At 37.3% G+C, this 19,709-nt stretch overlaps 1 protein-coding gene across 3 annotated transcripts in view; it reads right to left on the reverse strand.

Moving 5' to 3' along the window:
* Nucleotides 1-7,527: 7,527 nt before the first annotated feature.
* ATG3 (autophagy related 3) overlaps nt 7,528-19,709 on the reverse strand; it is a 31,137-nt gene continuing 18,955 nt past the window's right edge. For 2 of the 3 annotated variants that reach the window (XM_066347965.1, XM_066347967.1), the window contains exons 7-12: nt 18,486-18,567; nt 15,147-15,181; nt 14,749-14,904; nt 13,854-13,981; nt 9,768-9,836; nt 7,528-7,796 (exon numbers count right to left, since the gene is read on the reverse strand). In XM_066347965.1, the coding sequence (XP_066204062.1) occupies nt 7,715-7,796; nt 9,768-9,836; nt 13,854-13,981; nt 14,749-14,904; nt 15,147-15,181; nt 18,486-18,567 (552 nt within the window). In that variant the 3' untranslated portion in view covers nt 7,528-7,714. The remainder of the gene's footprint in view (nt 7,797-9,767; nt 9,837-13,853; nt 13,982-14,748; nt 14,905-15,146; nt 15,182-18,485; nt 18,568-19,709) is intronic. The other variant, XM_066347966.1, reaches the window with a different exon arrangement.

Below are 19,709 nucleotides of genomic sequence, written 5' to 3' on the forward strand. Positions count from 1 at the left end.
GTTGGGAGACTGGGTGCTAAAGTGAAGAAATTAATAAATATGAATTGGCAGTTCAAAACAGCCACAGGATGTAAAGTATAGCAGAGGGAATGGAGTCAATAATACTGTAATAACTGTGTATGGTGTCAGGGGGGTACTAGATTGATCAGGGGGGTCTTTTCAAAGTTACATAAATGTCTAACCACTATGCAATCCACCTGAAACTAATATTGAATGTTAACTTTCATATAAATTTTTAAAAATTTAAAGAAAAATGGAGATAATTATATCCACCTAAAAGGGTTTCTTAAAGAATAAAAACAAAACTATACGTGTAAAGTTCATTACACATTATTTTGCACATAATGGGAGCTCAGTGATGGTAGATTCTTTTTCTTCCCTACAAAAGGGATGCCCAGAAAACTAGCCATAACACAACAGACTCACTGAACAGCAAGTCAAACCATGTCGCTAACTCCCATTTTTGTGCGACTCTACTGCCCTCTGCTGGATGTGTGTGATAATTGGGACTTCAAAGTTAGTTCAAAGTGGTAGCACAGTAATCATTGTCATCAGCCTTCTAGCCCCAGCATAAATAGGTCACAATCTGTGCTCAATGCATTATGTGCAACCCTCCTAACAGCTCTATAGGTAGAAAATACTATCCTCACTTTGGAGGTAAGGAACTGGAGGTTCAGAAGTAAACAAACCAGAATCATTCAGCTTAAGGGACCTGGGAATTAGATATTGGCTTTCGCGCCAGCTCTCCCATATTTTGTTTACTCAGTATAAACTTTCATGCTATCAGCGCTACTGGAGATAGATCTGGAAAGGTATTGCCATTTGAGATCTGTTGATGCACTATTAACAATGGCACTACAAAAATGATCTTTTATTCTAAAAAGCCCAAAATAAACATCTTCCTTTAATTTTTCCCTCCTGAAAAGTCCCAAAACTTATCAAAAAGGAAATGTTTACTCCTTGTTTAAAAGCAGAAGAGCATGTTTCTCAAAATGAATCCCCTGCATTAGAATATTCTGAGTTGCTGGTTCAGAATACAGCACCCCAGGCAGGATGTCACGGACAGGGCTTGTTGCTGAGAGATGTAGTATGTGTTAGTGGGGTAGCAGTAGAAAGAGGAATCAAAGATTGCTCTGAGGATTTGGGGCTCAACAGGGCAGGTAGTAGTGACATTAACTGAGATGAAGACTGGAGGAATGTGTTTATTGTTACTATTGTTAGCAGTTTGGTTGTGGTAGTTGCTATGTGGCAGTGGATGTGAAATTGAGAGTTTTGGTTTAGACCAGGGGTCTCAAACTCGCGGCCTACCGAACAATTTTGTGCGGCCCGCAGACTAATCCACGAAGTTCAAAATATTTTGGATAAAATTAAGTAAGCCTAGGGGCCTACTTGTATTTTTCATTTCTCTAGCATCCTAGCTAGATATTAGCTTAGTTAACAGCAGTTGTGATGCGAACTACAGTTTCTGGTCGTTTTGTGACACTGAGTAAACTGCATGTACGATTGTGCTTGTTGTACTGATTTTTTTTTGTTTTCAACTGCAGTGAGAAAAGTGTTGTGTAACAGTTGCCTTTTGTAGACCTAGTGCGGCCCGCTGAACGGCTGTGATCTTGCTCTGTGGCCCACATGCTGAGTTGAGTTTGAGACCCCTGGTTTAGACGTTATTTCTGTGATGTCAGATAGATAACCAAATAAATTGGAAAATGGAGGAGACGACAAATAACTGAGATTTAAATTTTTTGATTCAAAACTATGTTAAAGTTCTATCCATGTTGTTTCAGGTGTATCTTGTAATTACTGTACACTAGCTGGTAACCCTACCAATGATACGTGCCGATTGCTTCAAGTCCTGTCATTGTAAACAATACAGCAATGAACATCCTCCAATATGTCCCCTGTGGAATTATAACGAATATGTATACTGGTTTCTGCCCCTAGTTCTTGGCACAGGGCTCCTAAAACTCTTATCAATTCCTAAGCGATAAGAGCACTAGGAATGATGTAACTCTGGGTGGGCTCTTGGATGGGGGCTGGTCACCAGAAAAAACCAAGCCATGAGTAGAAGCTTGGAATTTTCTTCCCCACCCCTTACCGTCAGGAGAGGGAAGAGGGGCTAGACACAAAGTAAATTCATCATGACCATGTGAAGAGGCCTCCATAAAATCCCAATAGTGGAGGTTCAGTTTCCGGGTTGATGAACACATCCACACCGGGAAGGTGATGTACCCCCACTCCACAGGGAGAGAAGCTCCTGTGCTCCTGACTCCCCTAGACCTCTGTGTATCTCTCCTGGCTGTCCACCTAGATCCTTCACCCTATCCTTTAATCAACTTGTAAATGTGAACTGTTCCTGAGCTCGTGTGAACCTCTGATCTGTAGCCAAACTGGACAGAAGTTGTGGGTAACCTGGGGACCTACTTAATACTGGTGACTGGCATCTGAGGTGGGGTGGCAGTACTCTTGTGGGATTGAGCCCTTAATCTGTGGGATCTATCTCCAGGTAGTGTTAGAATCGAGTTAAACGGCAGGACACCCAGCTGGTGTCACAGAAAATTGCTAGTTTTAGGGAAAAACCTTCCCATTTCTTGTGAGTTTGTAAAGGAGAGAAACACAACTAAGTTTTTAAAATACATCCCTTTAATATATCCCAATAATTTGTCCAGGTACCACTAGATTCCTCCTTAGAATGGCTGTGAGAGTCTGCACTCCCATCAGTACACAAAGATTCCTTCCTCTTCACATTTCTTTGAATGCTTACCATTATCCAACTAAATGTTTGCCAACTAACCAGGTATAAAGAAGCATCTCATTGTTTTAACTAACATCTCACTGATTAGACACATTAACATACTTGTTTGCCCTTTGAATATGCTTCTAAAAATGTATTCATATTTCATATTTTTTAAAAAATTAGGATTCCTGGCTGTGATAGTGAGCCTACAAGATGGCTTCCAGTGACCCTTGCCTCCTGGCATTCATATCTTTGTACAGTTCCCTCCCACACTGGACAGGACTGACCTGTATAACCAATAGGATACTGACAAAATTAAAGCATGTAAATTCTGAGATGAGGTCATAAGATACCTTGGCTTCTGCCTTACTCTTAGTTGACCTGCTCTTGGAGAAGCTGACTCATGTCTAGAGGATATTAAAAGATCCTTATCAAGAGAACCACAAAGTGAGAAACAGCCACCAGCCAGCACCAACTTACCATCTGGCAAGTGCAGAGGGTTGGATTGGATCCTCCAGCCCCAGTCAAGTCTTCTAGTATCTGCACCCATGGCCGATACGCTGACTGCAACATCATGAGACCCTGACCCAGAAACACATGGCTAAGCTACTCCCAAATTTCTGACCCACAGAAACCGAGAGATAAGGAGTGCTTGTTATTGTGTTAGCCACTATATTTTGAGGTAATTTTGTTATGCAGCAACAGGTTAACTAATACCCTGATGTTCTTTGTTGATATACAGGACCTCCCACATGGTCAAAAAAAAGAAGTCCTCTGTCAGTTTTGGACTTAAAATATCCTCTTCCAAAGTGCTGTTAAATTTGACTAACAGGACATTTTTAGGAAAGTAAATTCATAACTTTGATATAACAAAATTAATCTATTTTTGCATTATGGCTCATGCTGGGTAGAGAAGACTGTATTTAAGAAGCCCTTCTATATCCTATATCATAAGGTATTTTCCTACATTTTCTTCTAGGAAGTTTATAATTCTACCCTTCACAAGAGTTTCTATATGCTAACCAGGGCAGATTTACTTCACTGCAGACATATATATGATAATTTTTCACTGCAAAAATATGCTCCCTTAAGTCTTTAGAAATAGAAAAAAAAGATACAAAGACGTCTCCATTCTGTAACTTAATAAGCTTTACCTATGAATCAATTATGAGGACTCATGTGCTTTTAACAGAATTTCTCTACAAGTCTTCTATTCTTACCTAGTATTTTGAGAATCTAGACTTAAGTTGCTTGGTTGTCTCTCCTTTCTTGAAATAGAAGCCTAAATTATACAAAATGAACTATACATTCTTTAGTCAAGTGAGTTTTGCAGAGTACTTGGGAGCTCTGAAATCACTGATTTACTTGAATTATTTAAAATATATACCAACTATTTTTTAAACTGTTTAAAAATGTAAAGCAACCAACATGTTATATGGCAAATACTTAGTACACTGTATATGATATCATGTACTTCCAGGTTAAATCATTTACCTGCAACTGTCAAAATAAACATTCTCCTACCATTGGCTTAACTGAGAAGTGTATCTTGAAAATAAATTGGCATTTTAAGAAACTGAGAGACTTCTGACATGGGACGTAGAGAGCTAGAAAGAATGTTGCTTCCAACACTGCAGCAAAAAAAAAAAAAAAAAAAGGCAGATATGCCACAAATTTTTTTTTAGCGTATAAGAGAGAAAGAAAGAGAAACAGGAAGATGAGAAGCATCAACTTATAATTGTGGCACCTTAGCTGTTCATTGCTTTCTCATATGTGCCTTGACTGGGGGCTCAGTTGAGCCAGTGACCCCTTGCTCAAGCCAACCACCTTTGGCTCAAGCCAGTGACCTTTGGGCTTAAGCCAGCGACCATGAGGTTATATTACATCTATGATCCCATGCTCAAGCTGGTGAGACCAAGCCAGATGAGCCCGTGCTCAAGCCTGTGACCTTAGGGTTTCGAATCGGGGTCCTTACCGTCCCAGGCCAACGCTCTATGCACTGTGCCACCACCTGGTCAGGCAAGCTTCAAATTTAAGATTATAAATTTGAACCAACAGGAGACCTGAGGTTGCAGAGGAAATAACTGGTCCAAAATCTCCTCTGCAGGAAGAGAAGTGGCACAGTCCCCCAAGGCACTGCAGCTGGAACGGCAGGCAGAGGTGCAGGTAAGATGGCAGAACAGTATAAACCAGGGGTCCCCAAACTAGGGCTCGCGGGTCACATGCGGCCCCCTGAGGCCCTTTATCCAGCTCCCACCGCACTTCCAGAAGGGGCACCTCTTTCATTGGTGGTCAGTGAGAGGAGCATAGTTCCCATTGAAATACTGGTCAGTTTGTTGAGTTAAATTTACTTGTTCTTTATTTTAAATATTGTATTTGTTCCCGTTTTGTTTTTTTACTTTACAATAAGATATGTGCAATGTGCACAGGGATTTGTTCATATTTTTTTTATAGTCTGGCCCTCCAACAGTCTGAGGGACAGTGAAATGGCCCCGTGTAAAAAGTTTGGGGACCCCTGGTATAAACCCTTGAGGCTGACGACATTGAAGGACTCCACACACTCTTACAGGCTCTTCCTCCAAGGACTCTACCTGGCATTCACAGAAAAGAACAGGCAAGACCCCTAAGTGTCCGTTATAGGGCAGACCTGGGGTAGGGGGACAGCAACTCGGAGGGAGGGGCAGAAACCTCACCAGAATCTTTCCCTTCCATCTGCACTATAGAACAAAATTCCTTCAACATTAACACAAATTATTAAACTTAAGAATCAATAGTACTAAAATTAAAATTAAAAAAAATTAAAATAAAAATTAAATGTTTAAGACTTTCCAAAAACTCTCAAGGTCCAGATTGTTTCACAAATTCTAATTCTATACAGTATCTTCAACAAAATGGAAGAGAAACACTCCTCAACTTCTGTGATGAGGCCAACATGACTGTAAAACCAAAATAAGACATTAGAATAAAACACTGCTAACATCCCCCATGAACACAAAGATAGACCGGGGCGGGGGGCGGGTGGGGGGGCGGGGTGCGTTGGGTAAAATAAGTCCAAGAAAGACAAACACCATATTTCACATATATGTGGAATCTGAAGAACAAAATAAATGAACAAACAAAACAAAAACAAATTTACAGACACAGAGAACAAACTGGATGGTTCCCAGATGGAAAGCGAGTTGCAGGCTGGGTGAAAAAGGTGAAGGGGTCAAGAAGTACAAACTGGCAGTTTAGTCACAGGGACGTAAAACACAGCCTAGGAAACAGTCAATAATATTGTAGTATGTATGGTGTTAGGTGGGTGCCACACCTATCGGGGATAACGTCATTAGATTATATAAGAGTCCAACCACTATGCTGTATACCTGAAGCTAATATTGAATGTCAACTGTAATTAAAATAGAAAAAATTTAAAAAAAGATTTGAGGGTATTGTACTTTTCATAAATAAGAGTTAACTGGGAGAAAAATACTGACAATGTGATAGTATCTCATGTTGAGTATCATTTATGATATTAAAAATCAAAAATTTCAGTAAAGTCCATTTGTAAGATTCACTTAAATTATGAAAGGAGCGGCCCTGGCCAGTTAGCTCAGTGGTAGTGTTGGCTCAGTTTGTGGATGTTTCGGGTTCAGTTCCCGGTCAGGGCACACAGGAGAAGCAACCACCTGCTTCCCCACTCCTCCCCCCCACTTCTGTTCTCTTTTCCTTCCCTCCTGCAGCCATGGTTCAATTAGAGTGAGTTGATTCTGGGCACTGAGGATGGCTCCAGAGCCTCCGCCTCAGGCTCTAAAGAATGGCTCTGGGTGCAGTGGAGTAAGGCACCCACATGGGCAGAGCATCGCTGCCCCCTAGTGGACTTGCCAGGTGGATCCTGATCGGGGTGCACGTGGGAATCTGTCTCTGCCTCCCCTCCTCTCACTAAAAAAAATTTAAAAATAAAATAAAAAGTAGTTTGCTGGCCACATGAACAAGCAGGATAAATGCAGTATATTAAAAGATGATGTCCATGTTTTTACCTCTGTATTATACTATATCAAACACCACTTTAACCCAATCCAGTCATTCTCTTCATTATGGGGATTTCCTTGCAATACAAGAACTGGATTACAATGGGAAAAAGAATAAAAATAAAGTATTAACTGTAAGAAGAGTATTCTTGAATGCTGAGAAACAAACAAAACACCTCTAAGGTTCCTTAAAGGCAGGTTTAGCCAATTCTGTGCAGAGTAGAAATAACAGGAACAAGAGGCATTGTAGGAATATAAAGAGAATGTAAAAGGGTCATCAAAGGGCCCAGATTTTACTTCTTGGCTCTTAATGTGTGTCTCAAAGTAGAACATACTTAAGCCTGTCTGAACTCCTATACCCAGATGTATAAACTGATGTGAGAAAACAAAGGCATCCCTTTAAATTCTAATATTCCACCAGGCAATCACGATAGGAGGAATATTCCTGAATTTAAAAAAAAATTGGTACTATCAACTTTATAAAAATCAGGAAACAAGGTGAGTAACAGCACTTCGCATATTCCCTGGTGCACAGTAAGTGCTTTATAAATATTAACTACTAGTAGACAGGAGTCTCGGGGGGAGGGTAAGAGAGGAACAAAGAGGAAGAGGAAAAGGAGTCTAGCTTGCAGAATTTTCTAGGCCTTGTTCTCACACCATCACACGTTCGAATACCTTCCTCATAAAACCAAAAATATTTCTATCATTTTAGATGAAATACTTCTTCACTTAAAGAGTTATCTAAGGAAAATAGTCTATCATCTTTTGATAAGCAAGAAAATGATCTCTTTACACTCATTTTTATTAAACAAATGAGGCTGGTAGTGGGAACTTTTTTATTTAATGCATAAACATATAAGTTTCTTTATTAGAGAAATTGTACATATTGGTGAATATGGTCAATGGTCACATCTATGGGTTAACTGTTTAAAAATCAGAACCAATAATTAGGATAGATTGTACGCTCTTGTCATTACATTGTGAAGTGTCTTGTGTAGTCATATTCTATTGTTGGAATGACAGCTTGTACAAATTTCAAGAAAATTAGAAGATACCTACAGATCTTTGGCTAAGGAAAATAGATGAACAGCTTTATGATTTAAGCTAATATCATAATTATCTCTTTTATTAAGCAATACTTTCTTAGAAAAAAGCATAAGATGAAATCTTAATCAAGCATAACTTTAAATTCACTCATGTAAATGTGTCTATTCTACTTGAGCCTCTCAACTTCCCATTTTCATTTACTATTTGAATGTGAAAATTTTTTATAAGAGTTCATACAAGCCCAATTATTTTGGTATAAACATGAAGACAAGGTTGTCCACAGATAAATGATTGGATAATGGTTCTTTTACTGTCTATAAATTTGCTTTAGTATGTTAGAAAACAAGACAGGGTAAAAAATATAAAAGCACTGAAGCAAAAGAGAAAAAAATAAGTGAAAATCTACAAGAACTGATTTTAGGTTGGTGTATATGTATTTGCCATAGAATCTGCTAAATTAGACTATCTTTAATAAAATACTGAAGTCTTTTCTATGTTCCATTATATCTGGAAACATTAAAAGCTTAATTTTTACTCAGAACTTGATGGTTCAATTTTAAAATACATATTGAGTCTTCTAAGTTGCTAGGAGCCTCTAACACAGAGATGAATGCTCAAATTATGCATTATAGGATTTTAGGATTAAATCTGTTTTCGGCTGGCCCAGTGGTAGAGCATTGGCCCAGTGTGTGGATGTCCCGGGTTCAATTCCCGGTCAGGGCACACAGGAGAAGCAACCATCTGCTTCTCCACCGCTCCCCTTCTCGCTTCTCTCTCTCTTTTCCTCTCCTCCTGCAGCCATGGCTCGATTAGAGTGAGCTGCCCATTAAAGCGAGTTGGCCCCGGGAGCTGAGGATGGCTCCATAGCCTCCGCCTCCGGCACTAAAAAATGGCTCCCGTTGCAACAGAGCAAGGGCCCCAGATGGACAGAGCATCGCCCCAGTGGACTTGCCGAGTGGATCCCAGTAGAGGCATATGTGGGAGTCTGTCTCTGCCTCCCCTCCTCTCACTAAATAAAAAAAATGATAATAATAATAAAGTTGAATCAAAAGTTCTTGGTTTGTTTCACTATAAATCAGTTCAATGTACCTCTGAGGGATATACTTAATTTGCAATTCTTAGGTTATATGTAGTTCTAAGACAGTAATGACCTTAGTCTACATCTAACACTGACAGGCATGAGCCACTATATCTAATATCAATTTAGCACCAAACTAATTCAAGCTATTTGGCATCTAAATCATTGACTTTTGGTGCTTTTGATGAATCCATGCTATGGGCACATGTATTTCAGGATTCAACAGTTTATTTAACTTAATTATCTTGATGACCTCCAAGAGCTGAGTCAACACCACAAGAAAATCAACAGTAAGGTAGAAGAAGGGTGTTCTTGTAAAAAAAAGAAAATAAAAGTACTATATTTTAAGAATTTCTGAAATTTGCTTCATGTACATTACTTTTTAATTAACCTATTTGAGTTCTTGTTTCAGAGACCTCAGACTACCACAAGTCAACTTATTTCTATCTGAAGGGAAAGCACATTTTTGATAACGTTAAGTTGGAATTATACTTAGAGGAAAGATACACGTGTTATCCTCGGAGTTAGTGGAACACTCGTCTTTCATTAATAAATTAAATTAAGCCCACTGACGTCCTTTTTCATCAAGAGCAATGGTTTTATGTGTTCTCTTCACCATTGCCTCTTTGAAAATGTCTGCATTTGGCAAACTTGTTTCAGTGTCTATTACAAGGCACAGCTAACTGGCACACACAGGAACATGTGTTAATCAATTGAACAAGGCAGAATAATCATAATATAACATTTTCAGAATAAATTAAAGACTTCCAGATATGAGGGGCTAAAACAAGTTATAAGTGCTGTGCTATTAAGTTTACACTAATTTACTTCCCCAAAAAGAGGAAGAGAAAAAAATCCTAGGAGCCAATTTGCAACTAAGCACATAAACAGGTAAGGATACATATGAACACCAAGTTCTCCCCCGCCTTCTGCAACAGTCTCAATGATTTTCTTCATCACCTCAGCATGCCTAAAAGTAAAAGAACCAATCTTATTAATATAGGTCAATTAAATCAAAATAAGAGAAGCAGGTATTCCTTTGTAAACAAATCTACCTTATTGTCAGTGAATTGGTTTTAATATATAATAGTTACACTATATGTAGGTGTCGGGGACCAAAAAGCCAACAGGGTTTTTGGCCTTTAGATTTTTGGGGGACAGAGATTTGAGGAAGTGGCTGTAAGCTGACAGTCTGCCCAACCCCCCACCTCATTTGTTCTGTGAAGGTGCAAAGGGCTAAGCCCTTCCCCACACCTCCATGTTAGCTGTGATGCTCATACTAGTCCTGACCCCCATGTTCACCGGAAAGACTGGAGGCAAGTTTCTTCTTTGTGTAAAGTTAGGATGTTAATGTACGGTGGGGGTTTTCTGCACTTGGTAAAATTCTTGGGCTGCCTTGGAAACATAATCAAAGATCTCACTGATTTGCTAATGTTCCACTTAGCCCTATAAATAAAGGAAGATGCACTTTGCGAGGCCTGTTTCAGCTATTAGCTTTGCAGAGCCTTCCCGAACCCATTCTTTTTAATTCTTTAAGTCTATTTTCTTAATTTTGCACTGTTTCCACTCAGGCCCTGGAAATACTAGTCACGCTGGTTTGACACATGTAAGATTTTCTCCCTACTCCCCAACAAACAGCTGAGTCATGAAGACAGTTTTATTGGGGGATGGGGTCATTTTAAAAAGCTCTGCTAGTGACAAATGAACAGAATGGCACCAGTTAGTTTTTCTGTAATGGGGTGGAAGGCTGGGGGGCTATACAGGGAGAGGTCAGAAAACCCAGAGAAAGAGAAATCATGCCAGGGCAGAACTTCAGAGCAAGGGCTGTCTGCTGGGAAACAAACAAACAAACAAAAAAATCAAACCAGGCAAATTCAAAAAAGCTACATGATTTCACAGTTGGTAGAAAACAGGAAGATATTTGTAATGCTGTGATTTTGACTTTAAATATTTAGCTGAGAAAAAGCCAAAACTGAATTAAAAGAAAAGCTAATTGGTCAGTCATGAGGCTTATATTTTTTCTTTTGTCCCCACTGGTACTGTGAAATTTATGATTCTATTATGGAATATTTTTGGTTTTATATAGACAGTGATATTTTACCTGGTTTTTGTCCTATCCACAAATCTTTTCTATAAAAAGTGTATCAACATAAGTGCGCAGGCACACAAATTGAGAAAAAGGCAACATACAAAGGTAATGAATCATTTTTTATATAAACGCTGGCTTTAAAAATGTTGCTTCAGTTTTTATGAATATAACCTTCAGGTCAGAGGCATTAAACTTAGATGATGAGAGAGTAAATGTACTAACCCTGAGGCTAGAAAGGCACAATCCAAGGTAACCAATAGCAAGGTCTAAAATGTCCCTGAAGTCCCATTTTACAAGCCACCAGTTTTGTTTTGTTTTTGCCATATTTACATTCTATTCCATAATATAGTCATTTATTAAAATGTTTAATAATTTCCAGTTAAACTACTTATCTCTCTTACTGAGTAAAATTTACACTTCATGAAGAGGCATGTCTCAATTTAATAAGCACCATTCTAAAATCTCAAACCAAAAGAGGAATAAACTAAATAAAACTATCAAAAATGGAAAACTTTTAGAGTAGATAATTCAAAACTAAAACTAATGACTCGCGTTACTTTTCACAGCAATATTAACACTTTTTTGACATAAACTGGAAAAATGAACTAGTCATTTTATTGCATTAAGTTTGAGAATAAAGAGGTTAAAGAATTTTTGAGAACTAGAATGTTGCACTGAATTAGTCAATGAATATTGTTACAAGAATTTCTCAATGATTTTGTGAAAGTTACCCATTAGAAACAACTAACAAAGAAATTAGCATGCAACACTTTTTTTTTTAAAGGAAACTTCAGAACAAAGCATACTTAAGGGGTCCTTGGGTTACGACAGTCTTGACATAGTGATGTTTCAAGTTTACGATGCTCATTCTTATAAAAACTTAGAAACATTGAGATGTGGGTGTTCTGGCTGTTATGGATACCTTACAATGCTCTAGGCAGATTTTGGAAGAGATGTCGCAACCTTCCAGACTAGCCTGGAACAATTCATTAAGTGGGCAGAGAGGCCTGCAACAGATCCTGTACCCTCTACATCAGCTGCTTCTCAAGATGAACACCTGTAGTACAGGTAGAATCATCTTCAGAGTCTCCTGCCTGTTCCTTAGACAATCCTGATTCACCTGACCCCGTATCTATCTCCAGCACCTTCTGCAAGTTCTCCTGCCTCTCCAGCTTCCTCCTCCCAATAGGTCACTCTCTCCCACCCTGCAATGCCCCTTCAGTGTGTGAAGCCAACCACAGGAATAAAGGTAAGGAATATTTTTTACATTCATTTTTTTGTCATTTTTCTGTTACTACAGTATAGTGTTCATTATAGTATATTTATGTTCTTTTTCTTTTCCTGTGGCTAATTTGTGTTTTCTGTTCTAAATTACGATTTTACAACTATGTTAGGATAAGTAAGTGACTTAGGCTAGGCCATGTTTCGACTTACACCAAAAATTAGGTTATGTCACGTTGTAGGAAAGGAACTATGTCGTAACCCGAGGACCGCCTGTACATAGATTGAGCAGCACTTATTTGGCCCTGTGAAAACACACTAAAACAAATAAAACCCCCAATTATAAAATGTACTTGATTGGGTAGAGCTGAAAAGTTCTTAACTGAAGAGTAAAGGAGAATAGAAATGGCATGTATACAGCTACCTTATTAACCAATAAAAGGAGATAAATGGTCACCTTGAAAAAGCACAAGGTTAACTTTATACTCCATATTCACAGAAAGACATATCATAATAGAGCAAACCATGTCTAAATGATGAATGGGATGGGGGAAGGGTGTAAAAAGGGACCAGGCGGTGGCACAGTGGATAGAGTGTCAGACTGGGATGCGGAGGACCCAGGTTCGAGACCCTGAGGTTGCCAGCTTGAGCGTGGGCTCATCTGGTTTCAGCAAAAGCTCACCAGCTTGGACCCAAGGTCACTGGCTCGAGCAAGGGGTTACTTGGTCTGCTGTAGCCCCACGATAAAGGCACATCTGAGAAAGCAATCAATGAACAACTAAGGTGTCGCAACAAAAACTGATGATTGATGCTTCTCATCTTTCTACGTTCCTGTCTGTCCCTATCTATCCCTCTCTATCTGTCCCTGTAAAAATAAATAAATAAATAAATAAATAAATAAATGGACAAACATAGGTGATGTAAAATGATTTGAGTTTGGGTGATGAGTATACAACAAAATCAACAGTTCAAATGCTACAGAAATGTTGACCTGAAACCTGTGTACTCTTTTTTTTTGTGAGAGACGAAGAGAGGAACAGACAGGAAGGGAGAGAGATGAGAAGCATCAATTCTTCGTTGCAGCACTTTATTCATTGATCGCTTTCTCATATGTGCCTGGACCAGGGAGCTCCAGCAGAGCAAGTGACCCCTTGCTCGAGTCAGTGACCTTGGGCTTCAAGCCAGTGACCTTTGGGCTCAAGTCAGCGACCATGGGGTCATGTCTATGATCCCACACTCAAGCCAGCGACCCCATGCTCAGGCTGGCAATCTCAGGTTTTGAACCTGGGTCTTCTGCATCCCAGGCCGATGCTCTATCCACTGCATCACCACTTGGTCAGGTGAAACCTATGTACTCTTATTGATCAATGTCACCCTGTTAAATTTAATTTTCTAAATAAAAAAATAAAAAAACAAACTTCTTGGAACTAATAATGAGTATACTCACAAAGATCTACAATATAATTAGACATAGAAAAATATTCTTAATGAATTAAATTTAAAATAAGTTTGTCAAGTTTTCTCCTTTTTCTTATATATTTAAGCACAAGGACATTCCTAAGGAATTCAAAACAAATTTTATTTGCTTATTCAGTAAATTTTTTTTTGTTAGGGCACTACATTTATAAACTCTCCAAGTAATAAATCCATGAAGTACACACACACATTTATACACACCTGCACGGGTGAACTGAACACATAGGAGGTGGTGGGAGATGCGGGTGGTTTTCAATGGTCACTGTTTTCTTCACGTGATCTTGACTGATGTCTTCATACATATGCTCAACTGTTAGAGGCTGCCGCTGCTGAAACCATGTAAGTTTTGAAATTACTGTTTAAAAACGTTTAGGTCTAAACTTCAATGTGTAGAATACATTTATCTCCAACTCTCACATCACCTGCAAGTCAGAATTCTAGACTATTTAGAATTACCAGATTATTTGGGAGAAAGTTTATACCAAGGAAGGAAGAGGGGAGTCTGACTGTTCATCAGGCTATGTGACATTAACCACCACCTAAAGCAGTAAAGATCCCATAAAAAGTAGGTTCATGTTCATCCAAACATTTTATAACTATAACTCATCTTTTAGGCTTATTTTGTTTTACTTTCTCATTCCCCACTTATAGTCATTGGAATGACAGGTTAAACAAGTTAGTTTTATTTTAGTTATCCTTAACTCAATTAAGGGGATTAGTTAAAAAAAAGAAAATTTTCTGTCTTAAGAAAAAAAACCCATGTGACATGATCATTCTGTAAATGCTAACATATCCAACAGGTATAATCCCAAACAAAATTTAATACAACAAACAAAGCTAAATTTCCCTCACATTTTGAAAAATAAGCTCAGGCACCAAGCAATAAATATGTAACAGGTTATTTATGTTTAATTCTTAGTAGTGATGTCACACTGAATTTTAACTCAAGTGTAATATTAATCATAAAACTGTAAAACAAGTCATTTCTAAAGTTTAAAAGGCCATGATATACGTATATCCATATACCTAATGATGAAGGAATTAAACCCAACAATTTAAAATAGTTACATTAAAATAAGTTTTTCTTTATTTTTACCTCATCATAGCCAAACAACCATAGTCGTGGTGTCTGGTAATATTTATCATAAGTGATATAAAGGTCGTAAGTTCTGGTTTGCAAAATAGCATCTTCACCTCCAGCATCAGTTTTAGCTTTACAAGCTTCTACTATTTTCCTTGTGTCTAGGGTAGCCTGGCAATAATAGAGAAAAATTACAACCATTAAGATCAGTATAAATATGACGTTTTAGAAAATCTATTTTCCCCACCCCATGTATTTCTTTTTCAAAAGAGATATAACTGAAAATTCAAAATGTTATATACTATATCAATGTATACATAAAAACTTATTGGAAAGATCAAGATCTTAATAAAAACGCTGATCCCCCAAGTTTATTCATTAACGATGAACTAAAGAAAACTCAATTTACAAACCTCATCTGTTTCCAACAATCCACTCTCTTCATATTCTGTTATAAAAAGCAACAAAAGATAAATCAAGTTCAAAATAATTTCATAAACCAAACAATATATTTACTTCAGAATATCTATCAAAAACTGGGTTTTTGCTCGTTTCTAAGTGAAGAGAATGAATAAATATAAGTGAGCCAATTCTATACATATTTCTAAACAATATACTTTACCTGGCACAGAGCCAGATCAGAGAAAGTGAGCATATTAAAGCTTGGTCTGTGCTACACTCTATTATTAACACCAATTGCTTAATAAAACTTTCAAGTCCTCAGGCATACACAAGGTTATTTATATAATTGCATAAAACGTGCTCATTGAAGTCATCAGTGACTTCTACTTTGCTGAATCTAGTGCTGAAGTCCCAGTTTTCATCTTAATTGACCTCCTTCCGCTTTTAAGTTACTGTATTTTCTGGGCTTCCCTCCCACCTCACCAGCTTCTTCTTCACTATCTCCTACGCTGGTTCCTCTTATCATCTCAACTATTTAAAAACCAAAAAACAAAAACAACTCTGCAGTAATGAAGGGCTGTTTTTGGACCTTGTTCTCCTCTCTATTGACACTTACTCCCTTGATGATTTCATTAGTCTCAATGTCTTAAATACTGAAGACTCCCAAATTTATTCCAACTATAGACCTGGATCCCTGTCTAACTTATGGCTCCAACAAATGACTACGGGGCATTACATATATCACAAGTCCAAAATGGAGCTCCCCACTCTCCTTCCAAAGCTCTTCAGTCCTAAAATTTTCCCCATCTCAGCTAATGACATGATTCTACACAGGTCAAAAACCTTGGAGCCACACTTGACTACTCTGTACCTCTCAGGTGACATCTATTCCAGCAGCAATTTCTTTTGTCCCCACCCTCAAATATGTCCAGAATTTCAATTCTCATCACTTCTAATGTTACCACTTGAATGCAAGTTACCATCATGTTCTGCCTAGATTATCAAAGTAGCCTCCTGTTATCCTAATTCCCCTTTAGTCTATTCTCAACACTGCAGTCACAGTGATTCTGTTAAAATGTTAAATCTCATTCTAAGTTACTCCTCTACTTAGAAAAGCCCTCCAATGGCTTCTCATCTCACTTCTGAATTAAAGTCTGGGGTTTACACGATCTGCCCCCAAGGTCACCTGTCTGACTCCATGCCTTACGCTTCCCTCACTTCTCCTGAACACAGGCGCCTCGTCACAGGATTTTATAAGCCACACATGACCCCACCTCTGAGCCCTTACAGTTCTCCTCAGATATCCAAGCAGCTAGTTCACTCACCTCCTACCAGGCTTTACTCCAAAGGCATATAATCAGTGAGGTTTTTCTTGACTAACCTATTTAAAAATTACAACACTCATCCCACCCTAAGACTCCCTTATCCTCCCCTTTATTTTTCTAACACTAATCATCTAATACAGTAAATATTTCACTTATGTATTGTTTTTGTCTATTTGCTGCTTTATCTCCAGCACCAAATAATATCTGATACATAGATACTGTATTGCTCAATAAATATTTGCTGAACATGAAAATTAACTGTTGTATTAGATACCATCAACACTCTTTTTAAGCAAAATTCCATATACAGTACAGCAATTCTTTCTTTAATTCTGTTCAAGGGAAGTATACAGACATACTGAACAGCTTAAGATATTTAAGGCAGTCCCATAGCTTGTACTTCAAAAACAGTACTTTACTCATAGAGTTCTTCCTGCATCCAACCCCAGACTGAACAACGGTATGCCATTCAGAGACAGAAGGAATCCAGAAAAAGTATTAGGGCAAGAAGGTGATTCCGACAATTATGAGACATTCAGGTGGAAAATAAACTAAATAAGATCTGAAAGTTCAGGAGATGAGGGTTGGAGCTTCAGACATGGAGTCTTACATACAGAGATGGTATTGGAGGTTGCTGTGAGCAATTCTGGTTACAAGTAACTCATTTATATTTATTGCCTCAAAGAACAGGAGTTAACCATGGAAACAAAGATAAGACTGACTAGAATTTAGGAAGAGATATACAACTAGGTTTCATGGTGACCCAAAACTAATTTAGAAAACAAAACTGCAAAGTACTTTTACATCAAGGCTACTCTGCTGATTAGGCTATGCTGTCACCTTAGCCACAAACAACACTTGCTATTTTTGCACTTCAATTCTACTTGGCACCATCTACTTGCGCATGCTACAAAATGTCTCTTTCTCACCATAAATTCTATGTCTTTTTAGGATCTAGTCACCTTACAGCCTTCAAAATGTCTGCCGTCTGTATTTTATTTTCATATTTTCTTCTTTTTTACAACAGCTAACTCTCTATATACGTATTAATATTTAAACTCTCATAGAGAATCTAAAGTGATTTATATACCATTTTTCCTGTTGCACAAATTCCCATGCCAGACCATGCTATGCCATTACAGAAGCCATAAGAGTAGAAAACATCTATCTGGGAGTGTAGAGGGGAAAAAAAAGAACTCTATGAAATAGCAACATTTAACAGCTGGGCAGAAGTAAAAGAACCCCAGAACATTTAGAAGAAACAGTCAACAGTCAAGAAAGGAGGAAAATCCAATGTCATAACAACCAAGGGAGGAAATGGCTAATAGAATCAAATAATGCAGAGGGAAGTTTAATAAAGACAGACTGAATTCAACAGAGGTTGCCATGGTGACAGCATTTTTTAAATCTATTTTTAAATATCTGAGGCATTACATGTATTAAAAATTATCTAAATGAAATATTAAACTTTGAATAGCTATTAGCTTTTAGACCTATTCTGAAACCCAGGACAGAGGGTTTCGATCTCTTGTAACAATGATTCATGAATGCAGTAATTCTTAGCTGCTAACCCTAGCAAGACATTTCAGAATCTCAGGAACAGTGAGGGGATTCTGTATTTTCAAAAGGCCCTGTTAAAAAATCACTATTGTGAGGTTTTTGCAATATAATGTTATCAAAAAGGAAAATGAAATGCAAAATGCATGAGCAAACATCCCTTGGCTCTGAGTTTTAAAACTTAGCTTGAGAACCTGTACCTTACAGCTGTAACCAGCATTAAAGATTTATGACTAGTATTTATCCCAGTAGAAATAATGGCGTCAAGGCTACACTCTAGGTAAGGTGAAGATGCCAAGATCAAAATAAGTCCTGCCCTGATTAAATTTAAACTAAACAAAATCTTCTCTAGGCTGTTAAATGTTAAAGTTTAGAACTCAAAGGAGCAGAATTCTTAATCCACATGAATTACAAATATTCCTAAATCAATATTCTAGTGTGATTAAAGCAAATCTGAAACACAGATACCTTCCATATCTGCAGCTTCTCCTTCTTCTTCCTCTTCCTCTTCCTCACATAATGCTGAGCAATCTTGGAGCTTCATACTGTCCTTTGAAATTAATTACATTTAAGTCACTTAAATTAAATTTGAACATTAGTTCAAACACTGAGCACACATGCCAGCACAGTGATAACCAGTGAAAATAAAAGTGATAAGACCGTTCTTATCCTCAACAAACTCCTACTACAGTATGATGAAAAACTCAGAAACCAATCATTAAAGGTGATATGCTAAGTGCCACAACTGAAAAATATGAAAAAACAATATAAAAAGCACCCCGAGTCATCTAACCATTTAAAAACAGTTGCCAGCCTTACTTACAATAAAACAATATTTTCAGTAAACCAATTCATGAGTATTAAAAAAATCAGTTAAAAGTTATCTTAACTTGAATACATAAAGGGCAAAAAGGTATACATTTACAAATCACTATATACTTATATATTAAATTTATTATTATAAATCAAACTATATTCCAATTTATGAATATACTGGCTAAATTAAGCAATTACAGCTATTACAACACATAATATTTCAGTTCAATTTCTTAACTATATGAGCACTAGAATAAAAGAATAGTGCTAACCAAAAGCCAAATCTAATATACATTTATCATTTCCACAAAATTAATATTCTAAAAATCTGAAGTCAATGCAGTAAGTCAAAATTGGACATCTAGTTTCACTTAATTTACAATTTTAATTAGGTATGATTTTATTTATTACTAAACACTTAGATCATATGTGTCATCACACTAAAAATGTGAAAACACAGAAGTATCTGCATAATTACTAGGTGAGCCAACATCTGACAAACTAAGCAGTGTGGGAAATTTTAATAAGGTTGGATGTTCATACTTGATACAGTAAAATACAATGGAAATTAACAATAAAAATTAATACTTGAAATCTGAATAGCAAGTATTTTAAACACTAAATTATAAAAAATAATGTAAATTTTATATTAATAAAAAATGACAGGAAAGATATTGAAGTTGCAAATTATTCTAAGTATTCATCTTTTACTAGGACATAAATATGTTAAATGGGATACTAAGCACCATATTAACCACTATTTAATTATTCTTGTTAAAAATTCTTGAAAGAATTCCCATAAAGCTATCAAAACAATGTTATTCAAATTACTTTATCATTTATCATTCCCAAAATTGAAACAAGATCTTTTGAAGC

This window comes from Saccopteryx leptura, chromosome 8 (genome assembly GCF_036850995.1).
Source record: "Saccopteryx leptura isolate mSacLep1 chromosome 8, mSacLep1_pri_phased_curated, whole genome shotgun sequence".
Taxonomy (NCBI): domain Eukaryota; kingdom Metazoa; phylum Chordata; class Mammalia; order Chiroptera; family Emballonuridae; genus Saccopteryx; species Saccopteryx leptura.